The 26,149-nt window shown below is 40.2% G+C and overlaps 1 protein-coding gene across 2 annotated transcripts in view; it reads right to left on the bottom strand.

The window, feature by feature from the left end:
* Positions 1-26,149, bottom strand: part of LOC134330380 (glucocorticoid receptor-like) — a 132,501-nt gene that overhangs the window by 6,281 nt on the left and 100,071 nt on the right. For both annotated transcript variants that reach the window (XM_063011483.1, XM_063011484.1), the window contains 5 exons: positions 22,529-22,645; positions 17,849-18,127; positions 9,982-10,126; positions 3,905-4,035; positions 267-424 (listed from right to left, as the gene is read on the bottom strand). In XM_063011483.1, coding sequence (XP_062867553.1) covers positions 267-424; positions 3,905-4,035; positions 9,982-10,126; positions 17,849-18,127; positions 22,529-22,645 — 830 coding nt within the window. The remainder of the gene's footprint in view (positions 1-266; positions 425-3,904; positions 4,036-9,981; positions 10,127-17,848; positions 18,128-22,528; positions 22,646-26,149) is intronic.

The raw sequence follows: 26,149 nt of genomic DNA, 5'->3' as shown, positions 1-26,149 counted from the left end.
AATTAATGTGAATTATCCTTTGTTTAAAATCAATTCTAATGTGACTACTAAATGTAACTAATTTTAATGATTTTTACTTAATCTGACCTTTCAGTATTGGATCAGTAGCGCTTGTAAAACTGAGTCAGATTTAGTGTCAGACCATGGTCTGTGTCCTATCATTGGTTTCTCGTTAAGACTCTTGAATCCTTCTATGTTTGTACTTATATAACTATCTACTTTATATTAGGGTGAATTTCTCTGCTGTAATAATACGCTGATCATACCTCTTGCATGGAGTCCAAAAGCTTAGTGAGCTGGTAGAACCTCTGCCAGTTCTGGCTGGAGTTCTCATCCCGTTTGACGATGGCTTTGCCCAGTTCTTTAATGTAGGACATGCGGATCTCGTCAAACACAGCCTGGCTCTTTAGCCCATCTTTTGGTACTGTAACAATCAAATCACAGATACGCGCACAGTCAATCATCAGAATACATACTGTACCCCACATTATTTATTTAAAATATGAGGTTTCCACATTTCATATTTGGTAACATAACATGCCTCATAAGGCATTTAAGTACCTTAGTGTGGTCAAGCATTAGGTTCTGCATGTTTCTCTTGGTGTATGCAACAAGAAGAAATTGAGGCTCTAATGCCGTAGGGGAAATGGAGTGCCTTTATTTGTCATACATACAAATACGAGGGATCTTCATTGGAAAAGGTGAGGGTAGGAGTAGTAATTGGTCGTGTCTGAGCGACTGAGAAAGAGCTTATATTTAGCACCATCTGATTTCCACCTTTTTGGATGCTCAAAGAAGCTTTAAGGGGAAAAAGATTTTCATGCCATGATGATGATGTGAAAGCAGCGGTGCATCAGTGGCAACACGCTCAACCAAACAAATTTTTCGCTGATGGCATTAAAAAGTTGGTACGATGCTGGGAAAAATGCATGGGAAGGTGACTATGTAGAAAAGTGATGTCATTTGTTTTTGAAATTCTTAATAAATAGAGTTAAAAAGTGCAGAAACTCTCGTACGTATATTAGTATTTAGGTAAACCCTCCCTGTGCAGGGACAGAGTTAAAACAGGTTTGCATTTTCAGTGGTCAAACAGTCCGGTATGGTGTGGTATGGTCTGGTTGTCCACTGACATCGGATGCCAGATATAAATATTACATGCAATCATTTAAAACACATGTATTACAGGTATACTAAATGGCAAATTGCTAAGTTTGGGTGTTCTTTAAAAAAACATAGTTGCATTAAAACATGCTTTCAAAAAAAAAAAGATGTTCAAATGCTCTTAAATTATGAAATAATCCTTCACAAAAGAACCTAATTAATAACAAATGCAGAGAGAAATAACATAATCCTCCACAAAACCCCCCACAAATAAAATCAAGAATTTGTGTGTAAATGGTTTATAAAAACCAGAGCAGCTGTGTAGTTGTGAAATGCTACATCTCCATCAGCAGCCACATTGTTTCCTGACCTACACTGCTTTGTTTGGGCATTTTTTTTGTACTCTGCTGATTTTAAAAAGATGTGAAATATTTCAAAATTAAGGAAGACAGGGAGACAAACATGGATTTAATGACAACGTTGCAGTAATCCTCCCAACAGGTTTACAAACAATCTGCTGGTTAATGCAAGCTGGGATCAATTACAGAGAAACAATGAGGAAACAAATAACTTGGAAAATAACTTGGATCTTTCTCAATGTATAAATATCATGTATCAGAAAACATCTGGAACATGTTTTAGTGGTCCTATAAAATAAATAAAGGACTGTCTGTGTGCACAAACAAAAGACATTATACTTGTAATAAAAAGATATAACTTGTAATAAACTTCAGTTGTAATCAATCATTGACAATGTACTGGATTCCTACATGAAAAAGTAACAGCACCATAGAACCTTATTCCAGGGCTGCAACTAACACATTGTTTCAAATATGCTATGAGGCCGTACCCTGAATATCCCCCTTTTTTACTATTTTATTAATGCATTTTCCAATTTAGTGTAGCTAATTAGTCTTTAGCTGCTTGGGGACCCCAATCACGTCCATGGAGAGTATATTTGCCTGACACACGCTCCCTTCAATGTGTGCGCAGTTTACCCACCCCCTCTTATTCACCCATACTACGGCGGACAGTATGGGTGGACATACTGCACCTCTGTACAGGTGCCTCAGGCTACTGACCAGGGTCCATACACAGTGTCGAAGACCCCATCCTCTTATTAAAAAGTAGAATACAATAGAATGCCTTTATTTGTCATATATACATGCACATGTGTACAATGCAGTAATTACGGCGCCCCTAAAGCAGACAGGGTTAAGGGCCTTGCTCAAGGGCCCAACAGTGGCTGCATAGCAGAGGCTGGATTTGAACCAGCAATCTATCGACTGATAGGCCAAAGATTTACCCACCAGGCTACCACTGTCATTAGTCCGGTCTTTTCCCACCCAGCAGACTCGGTGGACAATTTTGTCTGCTGCATGCACTGCCAATTGTGCCTGCCAGTCAAGTGGTAGCAGAGCTTAGATTCGAACTTCGGGCTTCCCCCTACATGTTTTATTAATGATTTGTGTCAGAACTCTTATCCAGTACTTGCATTATTTTAAAATCTAAGGAAACTAATCCTGATTCCAGTTCAGGCTGACATTTTGTCTTAGATGAGAGCTTTAAAAAATGTTCATATTTTTGATTACTAAGTACTCTGATGGCACAGAGGAAAATCACGCTAATTCACTTTCACTGAGATCCGGGGTTCAGATCTCATCTACACAGACATGATTAGCTATGTCTGAGGGGGAGAGATAGTCAAACAGCTTATCTATTGGGAGGTACACTTGTCAGTGATTTCTCAGTACCAGTCCCAAGCCTGGATAAAACACGGAGGGTTGCATCAGGAAGGGCATCTGGCGTAAAAACTGTGCCAATTCAGGTATGCGGATCAGAATGATCTGCTATAGCGATAGCTTAATACTGAAGCAGTCAAGAGAAAATAGAGGTGACAAGTCCATGATAAACTAATAACATACTAATATGAGCTGCCAGAACAGTTTCAGTGCCCATGGCAACAATTTTACTGCCTCTGTAACTGAACTGTACAGATGGAACACCATTATTCCATGAGATATTCCATTAGTTAGTGTTTTGATAGTGGTGCAAGGCAGTGTAACACCCATGTATGATTTTTTTAGTCTGTTGAGTTCTGGTGGCTAATAGCATATTCAGTGACCCCGAGTGCCCTAAAGATGGGGCAGTGTCATCCGTGAAGAGACCACAGGATAGAAATGTTTCATAGTTAGTAACAAGACATGCCTCCCACAGCATTCCAGCACACAAACCCCTTACTGTGGTCAAACATTACATACATTCTGTATGTTTCTCTTGGTGTATGCAACAAAACTGTGTAGGGCAGGTGGAATGCCTTTATTTTTTTAAATACATATACATGTGTATAACAGCTTGTTTAGAAGAAGAGGTCTGAGCACAGGATCAGCCATTGTATGGCGTCCCCAGAGCCAAGAGACTTAAGGGCCTTGCTCGAGGGCCCAAAAGTGGCTGCATGATAGAATCAGGTTTCGAATGCACAATAATCCGATTGATAGCCTAAAGCTCTACCCAATACACTATCACTGTCCTGTGACTGACATGTGATAATATCTGTGCTAGTTCTGCCCCCTAAACTGAACAATCACAGGTAGATCTTACTGTTCCTTTTAAATGTCATTTAATATCAAGATCAGGTAAGATGTTAACTGCTTAATTGCATCATGTAGTGCAACGGTCTAAAAGCATTATGTTTCTCATTCTTTCAGGTTTTTTTAACCTGTCATCCATTCGTGGCCAGTCTGCATTCAGCCAGCGACACGCTGTGACTGTTAAACAGAATTATAAAGAAAACTGCACCCACCTGTGCTGAGCAACAGCAGCACTTTCATACAGAGATACTCCTCATAGGACACCTGCAGCCTCACCAGCTCGTTGGTGATCTTCAGCATCTGCTCACACTGTTCACCCATGTAGGGCAACTTCATCCTCTCCCTGCAACACCAACACCACTGCTTAGGTCATACCTTACCACCCACGCTTCCAACACATCAGAAATACCTTTATTCATTTACTTATTAATACTTCTTAAATGAACTGTTATACAATTCATCAGTGCAGAAGACACTTGGAATTTAGAATTAGTGTAGACATCAGCTACGAAGACATCTGCACAGTACAATCATCTACCAACGTAACGTCTAAAGCTAACATTTCATCAAAAATATTCCCAAATTTACAATAAAAATGCAAAAAAAATCTGTTTTTATAAATATATATATTTTGTTTATGCACTCTCCCCTTTTTCTTCCTTTTTTAGCGTGTCCAATTGCCTGATTGCGTCATGCTTCCACTCCACCAATGCTGATCCCCGCTCCGATTGAGAATGAAGCTAACCCACGCCCCCTCTAACACGTGGGCAGCAGCCGTATGCATTTTGTCACCTACACTTTGACGAGTGCAATGTGGATCAGCACCGTGTACGGAAAGACACACCCTGACAGCACTCTTTTCCCGTCTCTGTGCAGGCGCCATCAATCAGCCAGCAGAGGTCATAATTGCATTAGTTATGAGAGAGTCCCTATCCGGCTTTTTAATATTCCATCCCAATCTGAACAACAGGCCAATCGTTGTTCGTGTGGCTGCTCAGCCTAGTTGGCAGGCAGAGCCGAGACTCGATACAAAGTATTTGAAAGCCCAGCTCTGGTGTTCAGCGTGTGCTTTTACTGCTGCGCCACCTGAGCGGCAAAGAATCTGTGTTTAAACAGACTACTGTTAGGTGTGACTATATAGAGGTATATCACAGATTTTGCTGATCTACCTCAGTACAGATTTAGCTCTACCATTTATAAAATAGAATACAAACCCAACACACAGTTGAGTCACATTATTATGACCACCAGCTAATATCCAGAGTAACCGCTGTGAGCAGCACGGACAGCAGCTAGACGGGCTGGGAGTGACTCAAAAAGGTCCTGGTAGGTTGTCACAGGTATCTGGAGCCATGCTGACTGCAGTGCATCTCACAGCTGCTGGAGGGTGCGTGGGTAAGAATCCATAGAGCGAACACGACAATCCAGATGGTCTCACAGATGCTCAATTTAGTTCAAGTCTGGGGAATTAGGGGGTCAGGGTAGTACTTGGAAGTCTTGGTCATGTTCTTCCGACCAATGTCGGATATTTCTAGCTGTGTGACATGTCACGTTGTCTTGCTGGAAGATCCCATCCACCCCAGGGAGGACAATTTTACCCATGGTACTTTTACGCATGACAGCAACAAGGGATATATGTGCAGACAGTCTATCGCACATCTTATATACATGACTTCCTTTATGAGCTACACGCTGCCGCTGTCAAAAGTAGGAAATGGTCATAACAATGTGGCTCGACTGTGTAGGTTGGAACAGTAGGTAAAATGTAAATAAAACTATTGTTTTGACCCGTTGACCTGTATTTAATTTAAAACAGTCCATAGATAGAACATTTAATGCTTTAACAAGCCAACTTTACTGACAACTTTACATCGAGCGCTTTATTAGGTACACCTACAGTATCTATCTGGTCTGTACAGTCATTGATTATTTTATACCTCATCTACCATACAGATAAACTTTGCAGTTATACAATTACTGACTGTAGCTCATCTGTTGCTCTGTACTCTTAAATTTTAACATTCTCATCACTTGACTTATCAGTGACACTAACATGGTGGTAGTGTGTGTTGTTTTGGCATGAGTGTAGCAGAGTTGTTGGGGTTTTAAATACTGTTTAAACTTAATGGTCTTTTTATTAGGAACACACTGCCATCTCTCATTAGGTGTATACAGTTAGTGTTAGTTAGTGTATTAATCTTCATCTAGTCTTTTATTAGTAGACAATTTCTAAATGAGTTGGCTTGAAGTACTTTTCTCCACTGAGCATTGAAAGTGAGGGGTTTAAAAACAACACAGCTGCCCACTGATACACTTATACAACATTTATATTGTGCCATTGCAGGGCTGAGAATGGTCCACCCGCCAAACATCATCTGGTAAATGAGGTTTCTATAGAGATCAATTTTAGTAGATAAATGGGGTACACAGTGGGTGACTAATGCCAAGTTCCCACTACACGACTTTCTGATTTGCCAGGTCGCTGTACAGTTCACACTACACAACTGAATCTTTTGCACTCGGGAGTCTTTCAGTCGGTGTGTATTTCACACTACACGACTAATCAGGAATAAGGGGGTTTCACACTACACCATCTATCACCAACTGAAATCGCAGGTGAGCTTCTCTGATCTCCCAAACTTTTTGTACAAAAACACACGTGAAAAATGACGAGGGGTTTAATGATATCACGTCCAAAAATGCACGTCAACAAGTAGCTTGTGCGCTGATGTGCAGCGTAAAATCAAGGAAGAAAAAATAAATGAATCTGAGTGGATTTGGCAACACGAGCAGTATGGATTGTTCTGTAGTAAGTTGGAGGTTAATTAATATTTTTGCAATGCAATGTTGGTGTTATGTTTAGTAGAGAACGATCAGGTCAGAAATACTGTAAAATGTGTGTGTTCCGGTGTATTCTGATATAAACTATATTATCCCCGTCCCACCTCCTCTCCTGCGTTTCCCCTCACACCGTATCTTGCGTTCTCAATGGCTGTTTGACATAGCACTCATTGCCAGTTGTGCAACTCAGATCAGATATCTGACATGCTAGAAATCTCGATCCAGTCGCCGATCACTCGCTTGGCGAGCCACTCAGATCAAGTTGTTGAGTAGTTCACACATAGCAACCGAGAGCCGAGTGTTGATCGCCGAGCAAACGCATCTTTCGCCGAGCGAGAATCAGGGTGAAAATCGTGTAGTGTGAACTAGGCATAAGTGGACGGAGCCAATGAGGGGCAATAGTGAGCTACAAAATTAATCTGTATGTAAGTTGCAGCCTGTTAAAAATATTTAATGAAGACACATAAATTGGATGTCATTAGATTATCTGCTTGCATTCTCTTACTATGAATTTGTAACACCGGCAGAATGTGGTTGGCACTGTCTTGCTAAAACAAGCAGCATTGTTCCCTGTCTATATGGTAGCATATGTTGCTCCAATATACATATGTACCTTCACAGATGTGCTAATTACCCCTACCAATAGCACATACACACTACCATACTATGGCAGACTCAGGCTTTTGAATTTTGCATTGGTAACAATAGGGATGGTCCTTTTTCTCTTTGGCCTGAAAACACAATGGTCACTGTTTCTTGTTTCCAAAAACAGGCAGCCTTGTCAGACCATAGCACACACTTCCACTTCATGTTGGTCTAACAGATGAGCTTGAGCCCAAAGAGATTTGGCAAACAGGCAAACATTGACCCGCCCATGCTTGTAAACAAATAAGCCTTTCATCAATAATCATTTTATACATTATTCATGATAGCATCACATATCCAAAACAGGATTTGTTTTGACCTTTTACAACTTTTTTGGATTGTGCTACAGACATTAAATTAGGAAATAATGTACACCAGTTAGGCATAACATTATGACCAACTTCCTAATATTGTGTTGGTCCCCCATTTTGCTGCCAAAACAGCACTGACCCGTTGAGGCATGGAGTCTGACACCTTTCTATCAGAACCAGCATTAACTTCTTCAGCAATCTGAGCTACAGTAGCTCGTCTGTTGGATCAGACCACACGGGCCAGCCTTCGCTCCCCACGTGCATCAATAAGCCTTGACCGCCCATGACCCTGTCGCCGGTTTACCACTGTTCCCTCCTTGGACCACTTTTGATAGATACTGACAACTGCAGACCGGGAACACCCCACAAGAGCTGCAATTTTGGAGATGCTCTGACCCAGTCGTCTAGCCATCACAATTTGGTCAGTTTTTTGGTTTTTATTTGCACTGGACTTTTCCATCACAGTCGTGTGTAAACACTTTTTCCCTGTGATAGAAAGGTGTTGATTTGTTTTGTTTTTCAGGACTGGATGTTCTTTTTTTTTTCTAATTCACATTTTTAAACCTCAAGACTTAACAGATGTGGTTAAAAAATCATAATGAGATTTATAATTTGGTACAATTTCATCTTCTGAATTTTGCATGCGGTGCAAAACTCACTAATTGATGATCAGTTTTTTTTTTATTTTAATTTGCATTGTACCTACAGTCCCAACTTTTTTTGAGCTCGTTAGATTAAACACTCTAACCACTCTAAACTACCGTCCGGCACTGAGCAAAATGAACATGAACAGCCTATTTAACAATAAAATAAATGCAACACAATAGCAATAAAAATGACCACATCCCAATATTGAGTATTTACAATATAGAGTAACCACTTTTATTGTATTTAATGTACTTTCTGTGCATATATTCACTTCAAATTTACACCCATAATGTCTTTTGACTCTTATTAATGTGAAGTCATAAACTAGTTAGGCTTAGAAAACCAAATAGTTATTTAATAGGAAAGGAATTACAGCTTTGAGGTGTCTAGAGTAAAAAGATATATAGATATATATATATATATATATATATAAAACTACAACTTTTTTTTTTTTTTTTTTTGCTGATTTTAGCACTTGGCTGAGGGGAATAATACACAAGCACATGAAATAACAGAAACTAAGCTAAGGCTTTGCTAATGGCTTAATGATAAAATAATATCAGGTATAATAACAATTACTATAGTAGGCTCTACACATGAGGAAATAAATACAGGGATGCTAATTGCTAAGCTAACTAAACATGGACTAACCTAAGAACATGAACAGATAGGCCTAACAAGTAACAAGGACTGAATAACAGACACAAACAAGCTAGATTACATGAACATAAAACAAAAAAAACTGCCTAATGCTGCCCTAACAGGACCTAGGCACAGATACAAGGTTCTGTGCACCCCCATACATAAAGGCATATTTATAGAACGACCAATGAGGGAGGTTACAAACACAGGTATTTATATACAATTGGTGCTAATGGACAAACGAGGATCAGCTATGCTAACTGATGCAGGGGCGAATCACAGAGAAGGGGTGGAGACTAAAGTTTGCCTTGATGAGAAACCTTGATGTTGCCACCTTTATACTTTACTGTGGGTATAGTGTTTTTGGAATTGTACAAGCATTATTTTTTTCCATAATATTGATGTTGATCTCTAGAGTTTTATTTATTTAATGTGACCGTATGTCCTACACATTATTTTCAAACATGAAGTAAATTTATAATGGATCTATGCACTGAAAGTACATTGAATAACACATACAACATAATATTTAGTACTAAACATGATAAAGTGTTGACTCGCACTCTCTGTTGTTACAATAAGTTACCGTGATAATGGTTAGGGGTCACCACAGCGGAACGGTCGCCTGCATATTTGACTTGGCACAGTTTTTACACTGAATGCCCTTTCTGGCACAAGTGTGGCACTAAGGGCGCACTGATATGTGTTCGGCAATAGCTAGGATCGCATAGTGCCATGTGGCCGAAGCCAGGATTTGAATTCCAGAACTGTTACTAGCAGCGTGGCTCTTATCATTACACCACACCAGCTCACTACACTTACATTCCGTATCATACAGCTTTCATACCATGTGTTTATGGACACCAGTCTTTACTGTTGAGTTTAGTTGTTTAGCCACACCCACTGCTAACAGGTGTATTAGATCAATTATATAACATTCTATAAACATATGGAGAAGCCCCTTTTTTTTGCCAGCATGACTGTGCCCCTATTATTCCCAACTTTAGTCTATTTTAAGTGTGTAAACAATTTTTTCTTTTAATATTTAGGTGTTGATTTGTTTTTCAGGACTGGATGTTCTGTCTTTTCTAATTTAAATTTTTAAACCCCAAGACTTAACAGATGTGGGTGGAAAATCATAATGAGATTCATAATTTGGTACATTTGTGTCTTCAGAATTTTACATGCAGTGCAAAGCTCACTCATTGATGACGAGGTCAGGGGCGAAGCACAGCATGCCTCCATTACACTGCTGGTAGGATCTCCAGCCCAGACTGAAGGACATGAGGAACAGCCAGGAGCACTGGAGCAACGTCATCTGATCGTCTAGGTGCAAGTTTCGAAAACCTGAGCCGGAGAAGCCATGAGAAGTTGGGTCAACACATTTTCTTTAAAAATAATAATTTAATAAATACAGTTTATATAATTTATGCAAATGCTCATTTTTTAACATTTTAATTCAACAAAATAAAATTTAATTTAACTGATTTATGCAATTTAGTATTAAAAAATGCCAAGTGACTCAACTGTTTTGCTAAATATACAGATAAAGCAGAATCATACTCTGATTTTCTACATATTTCTCTATTTGTCACACTTATTTGTTTAAGACCCTTCAATAACTGGTTGTCACCTTTAGCAGCAACAACTGCAATCAAACACTTCCATTAATATCAGGTCAGTCTTTCACGATGCCAAGGTCAAGTCAAGTCAAATTTATTTGTATAGTGCTTTTTACAGTAGACACTGTCTCAAAGCAATTTTACAGAATCCAGGACTGACAGACCAAAAACCCCTGTTGAGCAAGGAGAGGGTGACAGTGGCAAGAGAAAAACTCCTTTAAAATAACAGGAAGAAACCTTGACAGGAACCAGATTCAGCAGGGACCCATTGTCCTTGGGTGGAAAGGTTGGGCTTAGTAGTCTTAGCAGAATGGCTTTAATTCAGCCTCACTGGATCTCAGAATCTCTATGGGGTTCAAGCCATATAAAAAAAACCTCGTTTAGAGGTGGAATTATTCTTGTATTTCAGGTTGTTTTGTTAGATATCAATCCAATGACAGCATACGTGTGCCAGCTGTTTTTATAGCCTTTTCAGACAGTAACCAAACTGTCTAGACATGTCCAGACATGCCTAATCTTTCGAAAATTCCACTGAAGTTGAGACAATATATACAGACAAAATATGAACAAAAGGCTAAAAGACTACCAAAGCCAAACACTAATTATGAACTACGCCTGTGATCTTTGATCCCTGTAAGGAATATAACCATATGTACATTAATAGCATGGACGCTTTCAACCAAAGCGACTTATAATCATGACCTAATACAGTGCAAGCAACTGAGGTTTAAAGGCCCAAACCTAATGGTGACATAGTGGTGCATGAACCAGCAACCTTCTGATCACTAGTCACTTAACAGCTGAGCTACCACTGCTAACCACATGATCTTGGGTATACTTCAGAAAACCCTTGTCAGTAAACGCAGTATACCGCGGCATCACAAATGCACACTGGATCTCAGCATCTCAACGGGGTTCAAGCCATATAAAAACCCTTTAATTTAGTGTTTTATAGCTGTTTAGAGGTGGAATTATTCTTGTATTTCAGGTTGTTTTGTTAGATATCAATCCAATGACAGCATACGTGTGCCAGCTGTTTTTATAGCCTTTTCAGACAGTAGCCAAACTGTCTAGACATGTGCAGACATGCCTAATCTTTCGAAAATTTCACTGAAGTTGTGACAATATACAGGTCCTTCTCAAAAAATTAGCATATTGTGATAAAGTTCATTATTTTCCATAATGTAATGATAAAAATTAAACTTTCATATATTTTAGATTAATTGCACACCAACTGAAATATTTCAGGTCTTTTATTGTTTTAATACTGATGATTTTGGCATACAGCTCATGAAAACCCAAAATTCCTATCTCAAAAAATTAGCATATTTCATCCGACCAAAAAAAGAAAAGTGTTTATAATACAAAAAAAGTCAACCTTCAAATAATTATGTTCAGTTATGCACTCAATACTTGGTCGGGAATCCTTTTGCAGAAATGACTGCTTCAATGCGGCGTGGCATGGAGGCAATCAGCCTGTGGCACTGCTGAGGTGTTATGGAGGCCCAGGATGCTTCGATAGCGGCCTTAAGCTCATCCAGAGTGTTGGGTCTTGTGTCTCTCAACTTTCTCTTCACAATATCCCACAGATTCTCTATGGGGTTCAGGTCAGGAGAGTTGGCAGGCCAATTGAGCACAGTAATACCATGGTCAGTAAACCATTCACCAGTGGTTTTGGCACTGTGAGCAGGTGCCAGGTCGTGCTGAAAAATGAAATCTTCATCTCCATAAAGCTTTTCAGCAGATGGAAGCATGAAGTGCTCCAAAATCTCCTGATAGCTAGCTGCATTGACCCTGCCCTTGATAAAACACAGTGGACCAACACCAGCAGCTGACATGGCACCCCAGACCATCACTGACTGTGGGTACTTGACACTGGACTTCAGGCATTTTGGCATTTCCTTCTCCCCAGTCTTCCTCCAGACTCTGGCACCTTGATTTCCGAATGACATGCAAAATTTGCTTTAATCCGAAAACAGTACTTTGGACCACTGAGCAACAGTCCAGTGCTGCTGTTTCTGGTTCAAAAGTGGCTTGACCTGGGGAATGCGGCACCTGTAGCCCATTTCCTGCACACGCCTGTGCACGGTGGCTCTGGATGTTTCTACTCCAGACTCAGTCCACTGCTTCTGCAGGTCCCCCAAGGTCTGGAATCGGCCCTTCTCCACAATCTTCCTCAGGGTCCGGTCACCTCTTCTCGTTGTGCAGCGTTTTCTGCCACACTTTTTCCTTCCCACAGACTTCCCACTGAGGTGCCTTGATACAGCACTCTGGGAACAGCCTATTCGTTCAGAAATTTCTTTCTGTGTCTTACCCTCTTGCTTGAGGGTGTCAATGATGGCCTTCTGGACAGCAGTCAGGTCGGCAGTCTTACCCATGATTGCAGTTTTGAGTAATGAACCAGGCTGGGAGTTTTTAAAAGCCTCAGGAATCTTTTGCAGGTGTTTAGAGTTAATTCGTTGATTCAGATGATTAGGTTAATAGCTCGTTTAGAGAACCTTTTCATGATATGCTAATTTTTTGAGATAGGAATTTTGGGTTTTCATGAGCTGTATGCCAAAATCATCAGTATTAAAACAATAAAAGACCTGAAATATTTCAGTTGGTGTGCAATGAATCTAAAATATATGAAAGTTTAATTTTTATCATTACATTATGGAAAATAATGAACTTTATCACAATATGCTAATTTTTTGAGAAGGACCTGTACTATATACAGACAAAAAAATATGAAAAATGGCAAAAAAACAAAAACAAACTATATATGATAGAAAATCTTGATTTTTGTTATCAGCAGCTCAAAATACATAAGATCCACCAAAAAGTGTTTTAGAAGTCAAATCTCTGTTGACTACTGTAACAGTATTGCGCTTGAACTACAGACCACAGACTGATGACTGGACATCTGCTTCAGGTTCGTCTGGTATAAAGCATAATTCATGGTTCCAGTAATTATGGCAAGTCGCACAGGTCCTCAATTTCACACAACCACCACTATCTAATCATTAAAACAATAACTGGAACTATTTTTTAGTTTGTTTTGTCTACTTTGTAATGACCTTCAAATCACCTTGAAACCGTAGACAAAATTAAAGAACAGGAATGAGTAGAAATGTAAATAGTTCATAGATAATGATACAGAAAAGATCAAATAAAATGTTTTGGTTGATTTTGAAGGGTAAATATCTGCAGGAAGCAGCAGTAAAAAGATTTTGTGTAAGAGGTGAGTGTGAGTGAATGATTCAGCCCTTATTAAAGAAAGAATGTTGTGGGATTCACAGCCTGCTGCAACATGTTAATGGAAAGAAATGCATTCAGCTTACAAGAATCTCCCATCATTGAAGACTATATATTGATTTAAAGCTTCGCTACATTTTATGTAATCGTTTCTACTCAAATCACTTTCCTTCACAGATACATTTAGTTTAAAAAGTGACTGCTGTAAACAGTAGTAAACAAAATGTGAGGGATTGGTTAAAAAAAAAAGAGAGAACACATGAAAGGAAACACAGTAACCTTATGATTGCAGTAAATCTTGGTGGCATGTTTTATAGCAGTATCATGTTTTACAGCTGTGTATGAAGCCTCAAGCATCTTGATTCCAAATTTCTTTATATTAAAAGAGATAATTCATAATTCATAATAAAAGATTCAAAAAACACCAAGAAAGCAGCTTTACCTACTGTTTTACTTCAACTACTTGATTGATTTTTTAAAATGCATTTTCTCCCCTTTTTCTCCCCCTTTAGCGAGTCCAGTTGCCCAATTTGCATCAGGCATCCTCTCTGAGTCCGTACCAGCACAACACACACTAACACACCACCATCATGTCAGTGTCACTGCAGTGCTGAGAATCATCCACCACCTAAATAATACCTGCTCTGTAGTGGTCCTGTGGGGGTCCTGACCATTGAAGAACAGGGTGAAAGCAGGTTAAGAAGATATGTATAGAAATAGATGGACTACAGTCAGTAATTGTAGAACTACAAAGTGCTTCTATATGGTAAGTGGAACTAATAAAACGAACAGTGAGTGTAGAAACAAGGAGGTGGTTTTAATGTTATGGCTAATCAGTGTATCTGTGCATGAAGAGCAAAGCCAAAGACTTATTATAATGACTGTGACCTTTGATCTCTGTAAGGAATATAACCACATTAAAACATTAATAGCATGGACGCTTCCAACCAAAGCGACTTATAATCATGACCTAATACAGTGCAAGCAACTGAGGTTTAAGGGCCCGAAAGTGGCAACTTGACATAGTGGTACCTGGTGCTTGATACACTGTTGACCATATGATCTTGGGAATACTTCAGAAAACCCTTGTCAGTAAACACAGTATACCGCAGCATCACAAATGTCATTACTCCACTATGCTAAGCAAAATTTAAAAATCAACGTCATCCAGGGACACCAGCAACTGCCGTGAACTTTAAAAATAGATGCTTATTTTGCTGAACGATTAATGACCACTCAATGTATTTTTTTGCTATTTTATTTATGCATTTTCTCCCTTTTTCCTCCTAATTTTAGCATAGCCAATTAGTCTTCCGCTGCTGGGCAACAGCATCACAAATGCAAGTAATTACTCCACAATGCTAAACCTGAATTTTAAAATGAACAACTTCCAGGAACACCAGCGACTGCTGTGTGCCTTAGCTTATCTGAGATGAAATGATGAAAAGGCTGGAGCCGAGTCCACGTTGTAAATTACGTTTGGAAATAATGGATGTCATGTTATTCAGGCCAAAAGGTCTGGTGCTGAAATATGCTGAACTCTTTTCCACTTGAAAGGTGAAAAATGTTTTCTGCAGCCTGTGTCTGCTCAATCACACAGTTCTTATATAACCTCACTCCTCGGAGCATAATCTCAGCCCAGCTGCAGCAAGGGAACAAATAAATGCGTGCAGTGATTAACAAATCATGTGCGCCCTTTCTCACACCACGACTCGTGCACTAAACTCTTAACTGATGCTTACAGGGTTAAAAAGAAATACTGCAACATCGCTAGCAGCATCCCACTGACTGTGGGTTTGTGCTCGAGCTAGTTTCCATTTGCTATTAGTCACCTCGTCATAACAGGAAAGCCACGTTTAAAAGCATTAAACAAAATAAAGTGCTACATGATGTTTACAAGAATATGAGAGCACATGTTGGACCACAAGGAAAACAAGCAATTGCAAATTTACATTTTATACTAAAAAACAAGTTGAATCCACCGAAATTACATTTCTTTTTTATTTAAAACCTTACTGAGTGATTACGACTAAACTGTTGCAATTGATGACATTAATATTAATAATAATTGGACTAATAAAAGCAAATATATATTTTTTTGTTGATCAGTCAGTCTGCAAAACTGGCAAATCGGTTTAAATGCCAGTATAAATTTTAAATTAGCAAAATAAATTATGAAAAATAGCTACTTATTTTGCTGAACAATTAGTGGCCCTTAAATTTTAATTATTTACCATTTAATTTATACATTTTCTCCCTTTTTCTCCCAATGTAGCCAATTAGTTTTCCACTGCAGGGGAACGCATCTGAGGAGGGTATATTTGCCTGACACATGCCCCCTCCGATGCATGCACAGTCTGCCCACCCCTTTTTATTCGCTAGTGAGGCCAGTCTTACACATGGAGAGTCATGAACTGCTCTCCACGTTCCTCCACTTCTGTACACTCACCTCATTTACATTTTACATTTACATTTTCAGCATTTAGCAGACGCTTTTATCCAAAGCGACTTACACAATGATCTGAACACGATGAGCAGTTGAGGGTTAAGGGCCTTGCTCAGGGACCCAACAGTGGCAACTTGGTGGTGGCGGGGCTTGAACCGGCAACCTTCTGTTTACTAGTCCAGTACCTTAACCACTGAGCTATCACTGCCCTCATGCATCTAACCACTCCTTAATCCGGTCTTTTCCCATCCAGCAGACTAGTGGCCAAGTTTGTCTGCTGCAGGCACTGCCAACTGTGCCAGCTAGAAGGCTCCAAGCCAACCAATAGCAGAGCTGAGTCAGATTCTATTTAAGCATTATAATTTCATTTATGGGCGGCTCGGTGGGTAGCACTGTTGCCTCACAGCAAGACGGTCCTGGGTTTGATCCCCAGTTGGAGTGGTCCGGGTCCTTTCTGTGCGGAGTTTGCATGTTCTCCACGTGTCTGTGTTGGTTTCCTCCGGGAGCTCCGGTTTCCTCCCACAGTCCAAAAACATGCAGTCAGATTAATTGGAGACACTGAATTGCCCTATAGGTGAATGAGTGTGTGTATGTGTATGTGTGTGTGTGTGTGTGTGTGTGTGTGTGTTACTGTGTGCCTTGCGTAAGTGAGAATTTCATTTATAAAATCTATAAAAGCCTTCTTGGCTCACTATAATCAATACTGTGCTGCAACCTATAAAGAAGTACTAAAATGTACTTGTGACGTGTGTTTATTCCCTAAAAGTCAATAATGAAATGTCAAATGATGTCATAATTTATGCTTCACTATTATGCTATCACAACTAATAATTAGATAACGATTAAAGGATTATAAATTTCTTCAGAAGTTTATTAGCTATAAATAATATCAGCTTTCATTCTCTCTGGCTTCATGGTGCTGCAGACATGTCCCAGAAAACAAAGCTGATGTGTTTTCTGTGTACCAGTTTTGACTACATAGTATTTTTATATGCATTTCAACTGAACTGTGCTTAAAACTATGTTCAGTGCTTTTCTGATTTGTTCCAGATCAATGCCTCTCTAGGATTAGATCTAGATTAGGATTAGACTTGCTTTAGAGCACCTTAGACTTCATTTGTTCTGTGGACAGTCTGCATAGAAGAAGCTATTTATCATGGTAAATAATTACACAGGTGTTGATCACAGTGTTGTGTAGCATGAGATCAGAGCTAGTCTTACAATTAACAGGGATTTTTTTATTCCATTCCTATTTCTTCTGTTTTAGCAAACTGGCTTTGTTACTTTTCATCTTTATTGTGATTTGACATGAAATTCTTGTAGAATAAAAACCAGACGTGTATAAATGTGTAATAAAATAAGGAATCATTGAACAAATAAAATTATATGACAGGTGGCGATTCTGGCAGTGGTATACTATGCTGGCCCAGCACTGCTGAGATCAAGCCTGGGAATCTTTACAAACATGATTGGCTATATCTGAGGCAGGGTGGCCAAATGTTAAGTGCAACTGGGGACACAGATTTTTCAAATGGTTGAATTTACTGAGTTCCCAGGATAGAATGAGTCAAGAGTAAATCAGAAAATAGTTAATAATAAGGTTAAAATGACTGGAAAAGGGGACTGAAACCCCACCACACTTTAGTGCAATACAGCAAGCATAAACAACAACCGATTTAGTAATACATACAGATGAATTAAAAACACTCCAACTAGTAACATACTAACAATGTAAACAAAAAAGATGCTGTTGCTGACTCTTACCTGGCAGCGCTTTGGCCCACTTAACAGCTGAGATGACCTGGCGTCCTCCTAATCGATTGAGAGTGGTCATCAGGCGTGTGGAGGTGTCAGGGATGGTGCTGTCATAGCCTGCGTACACAATCTCTGGCTCGATGGCTTTAAGCAGTGACAGCATGGTGGGCACAAGCTGTGGCATCGACTTGGGTACAAGAGAGCATGCCCGTTCATCGTGTCTGAAAGGTGAAGGCTCCGCTGCAGCCTGCTGCCTGTTTAGCCGGATCAGCTTTTTGTTTTTGCGTGCTGCAACAGACCAGAATATTGTCCATTTTATCAAATAACAAGCAGTAACATAGCAAAATCTCTACACTGTTTATTTACTACAGTTCCTTAGCGAAAAGTAAACCAACTGTTTTTTTATCAGACAGAATTTACATGTTTTATAATCATGTGCTTAATTCAGTTTCACACTATTGGTTTCATTTAAACGTGTGGGCAATTTGTAATGGGTTGGGTTGCGCCCTGCGAGTGAAGCTTTGCCCCTAAAAGAATGAAAAATAACCCAAGTCTAAAATATTACCCAAGGTAGAACAAGACAGTGGATAAAAAACGCTTACAAAAGTGGGTAACTGCAAACAAAAAAACTGACCAAAATAACAAAAGTAAAAAGACAAAAACATCTGTAGCCTGCAATAAAGAAAGTGGATAGAACAGGGATAGTGAAGAACTGAAAACTGCTCGTCACAATATGACAGGCTGCAAATATACACCGACAGGTGAAGTGAATAACACTGATTATCTCTTCATCACGTAACCTGTTAGTGGGTGGGATATATTAGGCAGCAAGTGAACATTTTATCCTCGAAGTTCATGTGTTAGAAGCAGGAAAAATGGGCAAGCATTAGGATTTGAGCGAGTCTGACAAGGGCCAAATTGTGATGGCTAGACGACTGGGTCAGAGCATCTCCAAAACTGCAGCTCTTGTGGGGTGTTCCCTGTCTGCAGTGGTCAGTATCGATCAAAAGTTGTCCAAGGAAGGAACAGTGGTAAACTGGCGACAGGGTCATGGGTGGCCAAGGCTCATTGATGCACGTGGGGAGAGAAGGCTGGCCCGTGTGGTCTGATCCAACAGACGAGCTACTGTAGCTCAGACTGCTGAAGAAGTTAATGCTGGTTCTGATAGAAAGGTGTCAGAATACACAGTGCATCACAGTTGCAGGGCTGTTTTGGCAGCAAATGGGGGACCAACACAATATTAGAAAGGTGGTCATAATGTTATGCCTGATCGGTGTAGCCAAATGTTAAGTAGACACAGTAAAATATTTTTGTTAAAAGCTGTTCACTTAAAAACCAGCTTACACTACTTTCACACAAGCAGTGATTTTTGCCTTACAGCCTTTAAACTTTTGTCCCTTCACTCATCTTAATTTCTGGACCCATACACAGGAGTTCTAAACTGCTCCAACACAACATCGGCAGGGTGTCCAGACTAGTAACTAGTAACCTTTTGAGTATGGCCCTACTAAATTCACGGGAAAATGTGCTTAATTTCACGAACCTCATCTTTCAAAAATCACAGATTTCACCGATTTTTTTAAAGAAAAGTGCCACATTTCACGGCAGTCATTAAATAATGCTCATAAAATGAATGACAGAATCAATGAAAGCTACAATACACAGCACCGCCTACCTTAATAGCTCCCTCTCAAAGACCAAAGTACTCCTCTGTGTTTGACACACATTCCCCCTCTGCGTCCACATAATTGGTTTGGAGTTTTCCAAACTCAATTACTTGAGTAGAGTTTATAGCTGCTTTAGACTTTGACATCTTGGACATTTTGTCTAATCGATTGCTAATGTAACTGAGCGTCTTTAGAGTTATGAGATGAAAGAAATAAACTGTACATAGACAAACTATCTGGAGCAGAATACTTTACTGGCTTGTTCTTTTGAGGTGCAGCACAGAAAACAGAGAGATGATCACATGTATAGAGAAGCACACTTTACATTGATTATGGAATCCCCAAAGGGACAAATGCACTCAATACGTAAACACATTCATCAAACATTGTCAGCACACTACACCACAGAAAAGTCTGTTACACTAACTTAATTGCTCTATGATTGCTATGATGCCTAATATTTCGTACGCTACGTGAATGAAAAATGTTAAATCGCTAAACACAAAGCTTACATTTAAAATTTTACAGCCAATTGCATATTTCGTGGAGGATGACTAATTGCACAGGAAACAGCACATTTCACGGTGCGCGATGCAATTTTCACGGCTGTGAATTAGGGAGGGTTGGGCGTTACTTATGAGTGAATGGAGTTCATTCTCTTAGGACCTGGCAACTCTACAGTATTTATGTGCTTTGTTTTTTATATTTTGTTTATGCATTTTCTCCCCTTTTTCTCCCTTTTAGCGAGTCCAATTGCCCGATTGCGTCATGCTTCCTCTCCACCAATGCCGATCCCTGCTCTGATTGAGGAGAACGAAGCTAACCCACGCCCCCTCCGACACGTGGGCAGCATGCCGTATGCATCTTATCACCCACACTTTGACGAGTGCAGCGCAGCTCACACTGTGTACGGAGAGACACACCCTGAGAGCACTCTTTTCTCATCTCTGTGCAGGCACCATCAATCAGCCAGCAGAGGTCGTAATTGCACCAGTCGTGAGAGAGAGACCCCATCCGGCTTAGTCCCACCCATATCTGAACAACAGGCCAATCGTTGTTCATGTGGCCGCTCAGCCTTAGTCGGCAGGCAGAGCTGAGATTCGATATGATGTATTCGAGATCCCAGCTCTGGTTCCAGCGTGTTTTTACCGCTGCGCCACCTGAGCGGCCCTCTATTGGTGTGTTTGTATGTGAAGTAGTAAATCAGCACTAAACAAGCCTGTTTTCATTTTTTATATGATCTGACAATGTGTGCTTAAGTTTACAGAGGTGGCATAGTATTACTGCTACTATACTGCAGAGTATATTAATGGCATATTTGGTTAACTATGTGTTTTGAGACACAGCATGGTTTAAGTGAACTACAGTCTTGTACTGGATGTTCATGTACTAATCAAATTCTCACCAATTAACATGAGTAGAACTGTGCGCTACAATTTGTTAGCCTCAGTGATACAGCGATAAAACATAATTAACATTTCTGTTGACTCCCACAAGTTATCTAGCTTCGATAGCCGCTATGTGAATAATAAAAAATAGCTTGAAAGCTTAACTTGCATAAACACGTTTTCTTTTTCTTTAGCCTGCTAGCTTGATAGCAAATTCATGGGATATTACAAACTTACATTGTGGAGATGATTTTTACAGACTTAGATTATGTTATAAAAATGTTATGTACCCACCCAAATGTTCTTTAAAAAGCTACTTTGCCAAGCATAGAATCATTTAGAACCCATTTGTTTTGAGAGTTAAGTGCTGTAGACTTTGTAAATGTTTTATAATGACAATAATTAAGTTAGATTTAAATTATTATTGTAATTATAAACCAATAATATTAATGCAAATGTTTAGGTAATGATTTTGTCTTGTTTAACTAAAATCGTGATTAGGTAGACAAGCATATTGTCCTAGAAATTGTTCTTTTTTGTTTATGCATTTTCTCCCCTTTTTCTCCCTTTCAGTGCATCTAACTGCCCGATTGCATTATGCTTCCTCTCCACCAATGCCGATCCCTGCTCTGATTGAGGAGAACGAAGCTAACCTGTGCTCCCTCCGACATGTGGGCAGCAGCCGTATGCATTTTGTTACCTACACTCTGACGAGTACAATGTGGATCAGCACTGTGTATGAAGAGACACACCCTGACAGCACTCTTTTCCCGCCTCTGTGCAGGCACCATCAATCAGCCAGCAGAGGTCGTAATTGCATTAGTTATGAGAGAGTCCCTATCCGGCTTTAACATCCCACCCCTATCTGAACAACAGGCCAATTCATGTTCATGTGGCCAGCAGGCAGAGCTGAGACTCGATATGATGTATTCGAGATCCCAGCTCTGGTGTAACAGCATGTGTTTTTACCGCTGCCCCACTTGAGCGGCGTCCTGTGAATTAATCTATTATGTGTCAAATATGCTGTTTAGAACAGTAATTTCATTGAAAAGCTAACATTTCCTCAAAGCAGAACTACGAGGAATCTTCAAAAAGTTTCCGCACTTTTATATTTTGGTTGGAAACGGTGAGGGTGGGAGGAGTAGTAATTGGTCGTGTCTGAGAGAGAGCTTACATTTAGCGGATTTAGCGCCATCTGATTTCAACCTTTTTGGGACCGCTCAAGGAAGCTTGAAGAGGAAGAAGATATTCACGAGATGATGATGTGCATTAGTGGCTACGCGCTCAACCAAAAACATTTTTTGCTGATGGCATTAAATAGTTGGTAAGACGCTGGAAAAAATGCATCGGAAGGTGACTGTAGAAAAGTGATGTCATTTGTTTTTGAACTTCTTAGTAAATAGAGTTTTTCAAAATGTGGAAACTTTTTGAAGAACCCTGGTACCGTGATTTAGTACAAAATTAGTAGAACCAGCTAAGGTACAACAAAGCATAGCTATTTTAGTGTCCAATTTCAATATTTAATTCAACCAAATTGGAATTTTGGTTATTCAGGAAATCACACAAACGATAAGTGTGTAGTGCTATGGTGTGTATCATTAATGCTCATTTAAAAACTGCACAGTTTTCATTACCTTCTAGATTCATGCCTGCTTGAAGGCACTTGCGGAAGCGGCAGGCAGGGCAATTTTTTCTGCGAATCTTGTCAATGGTGCAGTCATTCCTCCCAGCACACAGATAGTTGTGTTGACCTGAAAGAAAAAGGGTGGGTAGTTAAATTCCAGTTGTCATGGCTGTAAATGGATTATGGCGGAAAAACTACAATAAAAACCTCAGAATTAGTATGACGTTGGTCCACATCACTACAATGAATACATTAAACTAAAAATGGCAAAGATTACAATATTAGTCTCCCTACAATGCTATATTTATGTGAAATATTATGTCTTGCAAACAAATGTTCCTAAAAATAATACAATTAACATTAATGTCCCAAATTAATTGCTGGAGACAATTTTACTTTTGGGGACAGTGGGTAATAATAATAAGTTACACTTATATAGAGCTTTGGGCTATCTATCGGAGGATTGCTTCGCTATCCAGCCACTGTTGAGCCCTTAAGCAAGGCCTTAACCCTCTTGGCTCCAGGGGCACCATATAATGGCTGATCTTGCGCTCAACCCCAATTTCCAAACAAGCTGGGATATGCGGAAAAATAATTTCATTGTACTGTACACACGTACACCGATCAGCCATAACATTAAAACCACCTCCTTGTTTCTACACTCACTGTCCATTTTATCAGCTCCACTTACCATATTAAAGAACTATGTAGTTCTACAATTACTGACTGTATTCCATCAGTTTTTCTGCATGCTTTGTTACCTTTCCCTTTCATGCTGTTCTTCAATGGTCAGGACTCTCCCAGGACCACTACAAAGCGGGTATTATTTGGGTGGTGGATCATTCTCAGCACTGCAGTGACACTGACATGGTGGTGGTGTGTTAGTGTGTGTTGTGCTGGTATGAGTGGATAAGACACAGCAGCGCTGATGGAGTTTTTAAACACTGATAACAGTCCACCAACCAAAAATATCCACCTGACAGCACCCTGTGGGCAGCGTCCTGTGACCACTGCTGAAGGTCTAGAAGATGGCCAACTCAAACAGCAGCAATAGATGAGCGATCATCTCTGACTTTACATCTAGTGGAGCTGATAAAATGGACAATGAGTGTAGAAACAAGGGGGTGGTTTTAATGTTATGGCTGATCAGTGTATATGGACACATATTTAACCTAAATGAACGTCATGTTTTTCTAAGTGACTGACAGATGGTGTTACCAGACAGGTTAAAGTACATGATTCCCAAATGGAGATTATGGCAGTTAATGGGTTAATGTCAACAGGTGGACATAAATAGATGGGATACGAATGATTTTGATTTAGTTGTTGGTGCAGATCCTGCTGAAGTAGACTCAGGTGAGGAAGCTCCCATCACCAGTTACTCAAGTTTTGTAAACACACTGCACAGTAGCGTAACTAGGAGCTCATGGGCCCCAGTGCAAAAAAATGTTTTGGGTCCCCCCAACAAATTTATCTATCTATATACAGGGGTTGGACAAAATAACTGAAACACCTGTCATTTTAGTGTGGGAGGTTTCATGGCTAAATTGGACCAGTCTGGTGGCCAATCTTCATTAATTGCACATTGCACCAGTAAGAGCAGAGTGTGAAGGTTCAGTTAGCAGGGTAAGAGCACAGTTTTGCTCAAAATATTGCAATGCACACAACATTATGAGTGACATACCAGAGTTCAAAAGAGGACAAATTGTTGGTGCACGTCTTGCTGGCGCATCTGTGACCAAGACAGCAAGTATTTGTGATGTATCAAGAGCCATGGTATCCAGGGTAATGTCAGCATACCACCAAGAAGGACAAACCACATCCAACAGGATTAACTGTGGAAGCAAGAGGAAGCTGTCTGAAAGGGATGTTCGGGTGCTAACCCGGATTGTATCCAAAAAACATAAAACCACGGCTGCCCAAATCACGGCAGAATGAGCGATCATCTCTGACTTTACATCTAGTGGAGCTGATAAAATGGACAATGAGTGTAGAAACAAGGGGGTGGTTTTAATGTTATGGCTGATCAGTGTATATGGACACATATTTAACCTAAATGAACGTCATGTTTTTCTAAGTGACTGACAGATGGTGTTACCAGACCAGCCACCAGAACTGTCCGTCGGGAGCTCCACAGGGTCAATATACACGGCCGGGCTGCTATAGCCAAACCTTTGGTCACTCGTGCCAATGCCAAACGTCGGTTTCAATGGTGCAAGGAGCGCAAATCTTGGGCTGTGGACAATGTGAAACATGTATTGTTCTCTGATGAGTCCACCTTTACTGTTTTCCCCACATCCGGGAGAGTTACGGTGTGGAGAAGCGCCAAAGAAGCGTACCACCCAGACTGTTGCATGCCCAGAGTGAAGCATGGGGGTGGATCAGTGATGGTTTGGGCTGCCATATCATGGCATTCCCTTGGCCCAATACTTGTGCTAGATAGGCGCGTCACTGCCAAGGACTACCGAACCATTCTGGAGGACCATGTGCATCCAAATGCGTGTATCAGGATGACAATGCACCAATACATACAGCAAGATTGGGGAAAGATTGGTTTGATGAACATGAAAGTGAAATTGAACATCTCCCATGGCCTGCACAGTCACCAGATCTAAATATTATTGAGCCACGTAGTGACCTGGCCACTATCCTGCAAGAAGAATGGCTTAAAATCCCTCTGACCACTGTGCAGGACTTGTATATGTCATTTCCAAGACGAATTGACGCTGTATTGGCCGCAAAAGGAGGTCCTACACCATACTAATAAATTATTGTGGTCTAAAACCAGGTGTTTCAGTTATTTTGTCCAACCCCTGTATATCTATATATATCTATATCTATATCTATATCTATATCTATATATATATATACAGTGTATCACAGAAGTGAGTACACCCCTCACATTTCTGCAAATATTTCATTATATCTTTTCAAGGGACAACACTATAGACATGAAACTTGGGTATAACTTAGAGTAGTCAGTGTACAACTTGTATAGCAGTGTAGATTTACTGTCTTCTGAAAATAGCTCAACACACAGCCATTAATGTCTAAATAGCTGGCAACATAAGTGAGTACACCCCACAGTGAACATGTCCAAATTGTGCCCAAATGTGTCGTTGTCCCTCCCTGGTGTCATGTGTCAAGGTCCCAGGTGTAAATGGGGAGCAGGGCTGTTAAATTTGGTGTTTTGGGTACAATTCTCTCATACTGGCCACTGGATATTCAACATGGCACCTCATGGCAAAGAACTCTCTGAGGATGTGAGAAATAGAATTGTTGCTCTCCACAAAGATGGCCTGGGCTATAAGAAGATTGCTAACACCCTGGAACTGAGCTACAGCATGGTGGCCAAGGTCATACAGCAATTTTCCAGGACAGGTTCCACTCGGAACAGGCTTCGCCAGGGTCGACCAAAGAAGTTGAGTCCACGTGTTCGGCGTCATATCCAGAGGTTGGCTTTAAAAAATAGACACATGAGTGCTGCCAGCATTGCTGCAGAGGTTGAAGACGTGGGAGGTCAGCCTGTCAGTGCTCAGGCCATACGCCGCACACTGCATCAACTCGGTCTGCATGGTCGTCATCCCAGAAGGAAGCTGACGCACAAGAAAGCCCGCAAACAGTTTGCTGA

The sequence above is a fragment of the Trichomycterus rosablanca genome, chromosome 16 (assembly GCF_030014385.1).
Source record: "Trichomycterus rosablanca isolate fTriRos1 chromosome 16, fTriRos1.hap1, whole genome shotgun sequence".
Taxonomy (NCBI): Eukaryota; Metazoa; Chordata; class Actinopteri; order Siluriformes; family Trichomycteridae; genus Trichomycterus; species Trichomycterus rosablanca.
Note: the sequence above shows the minus strand (reverse complement) of the source record. Positions and strands in the feature narration are given on the sequence as shown.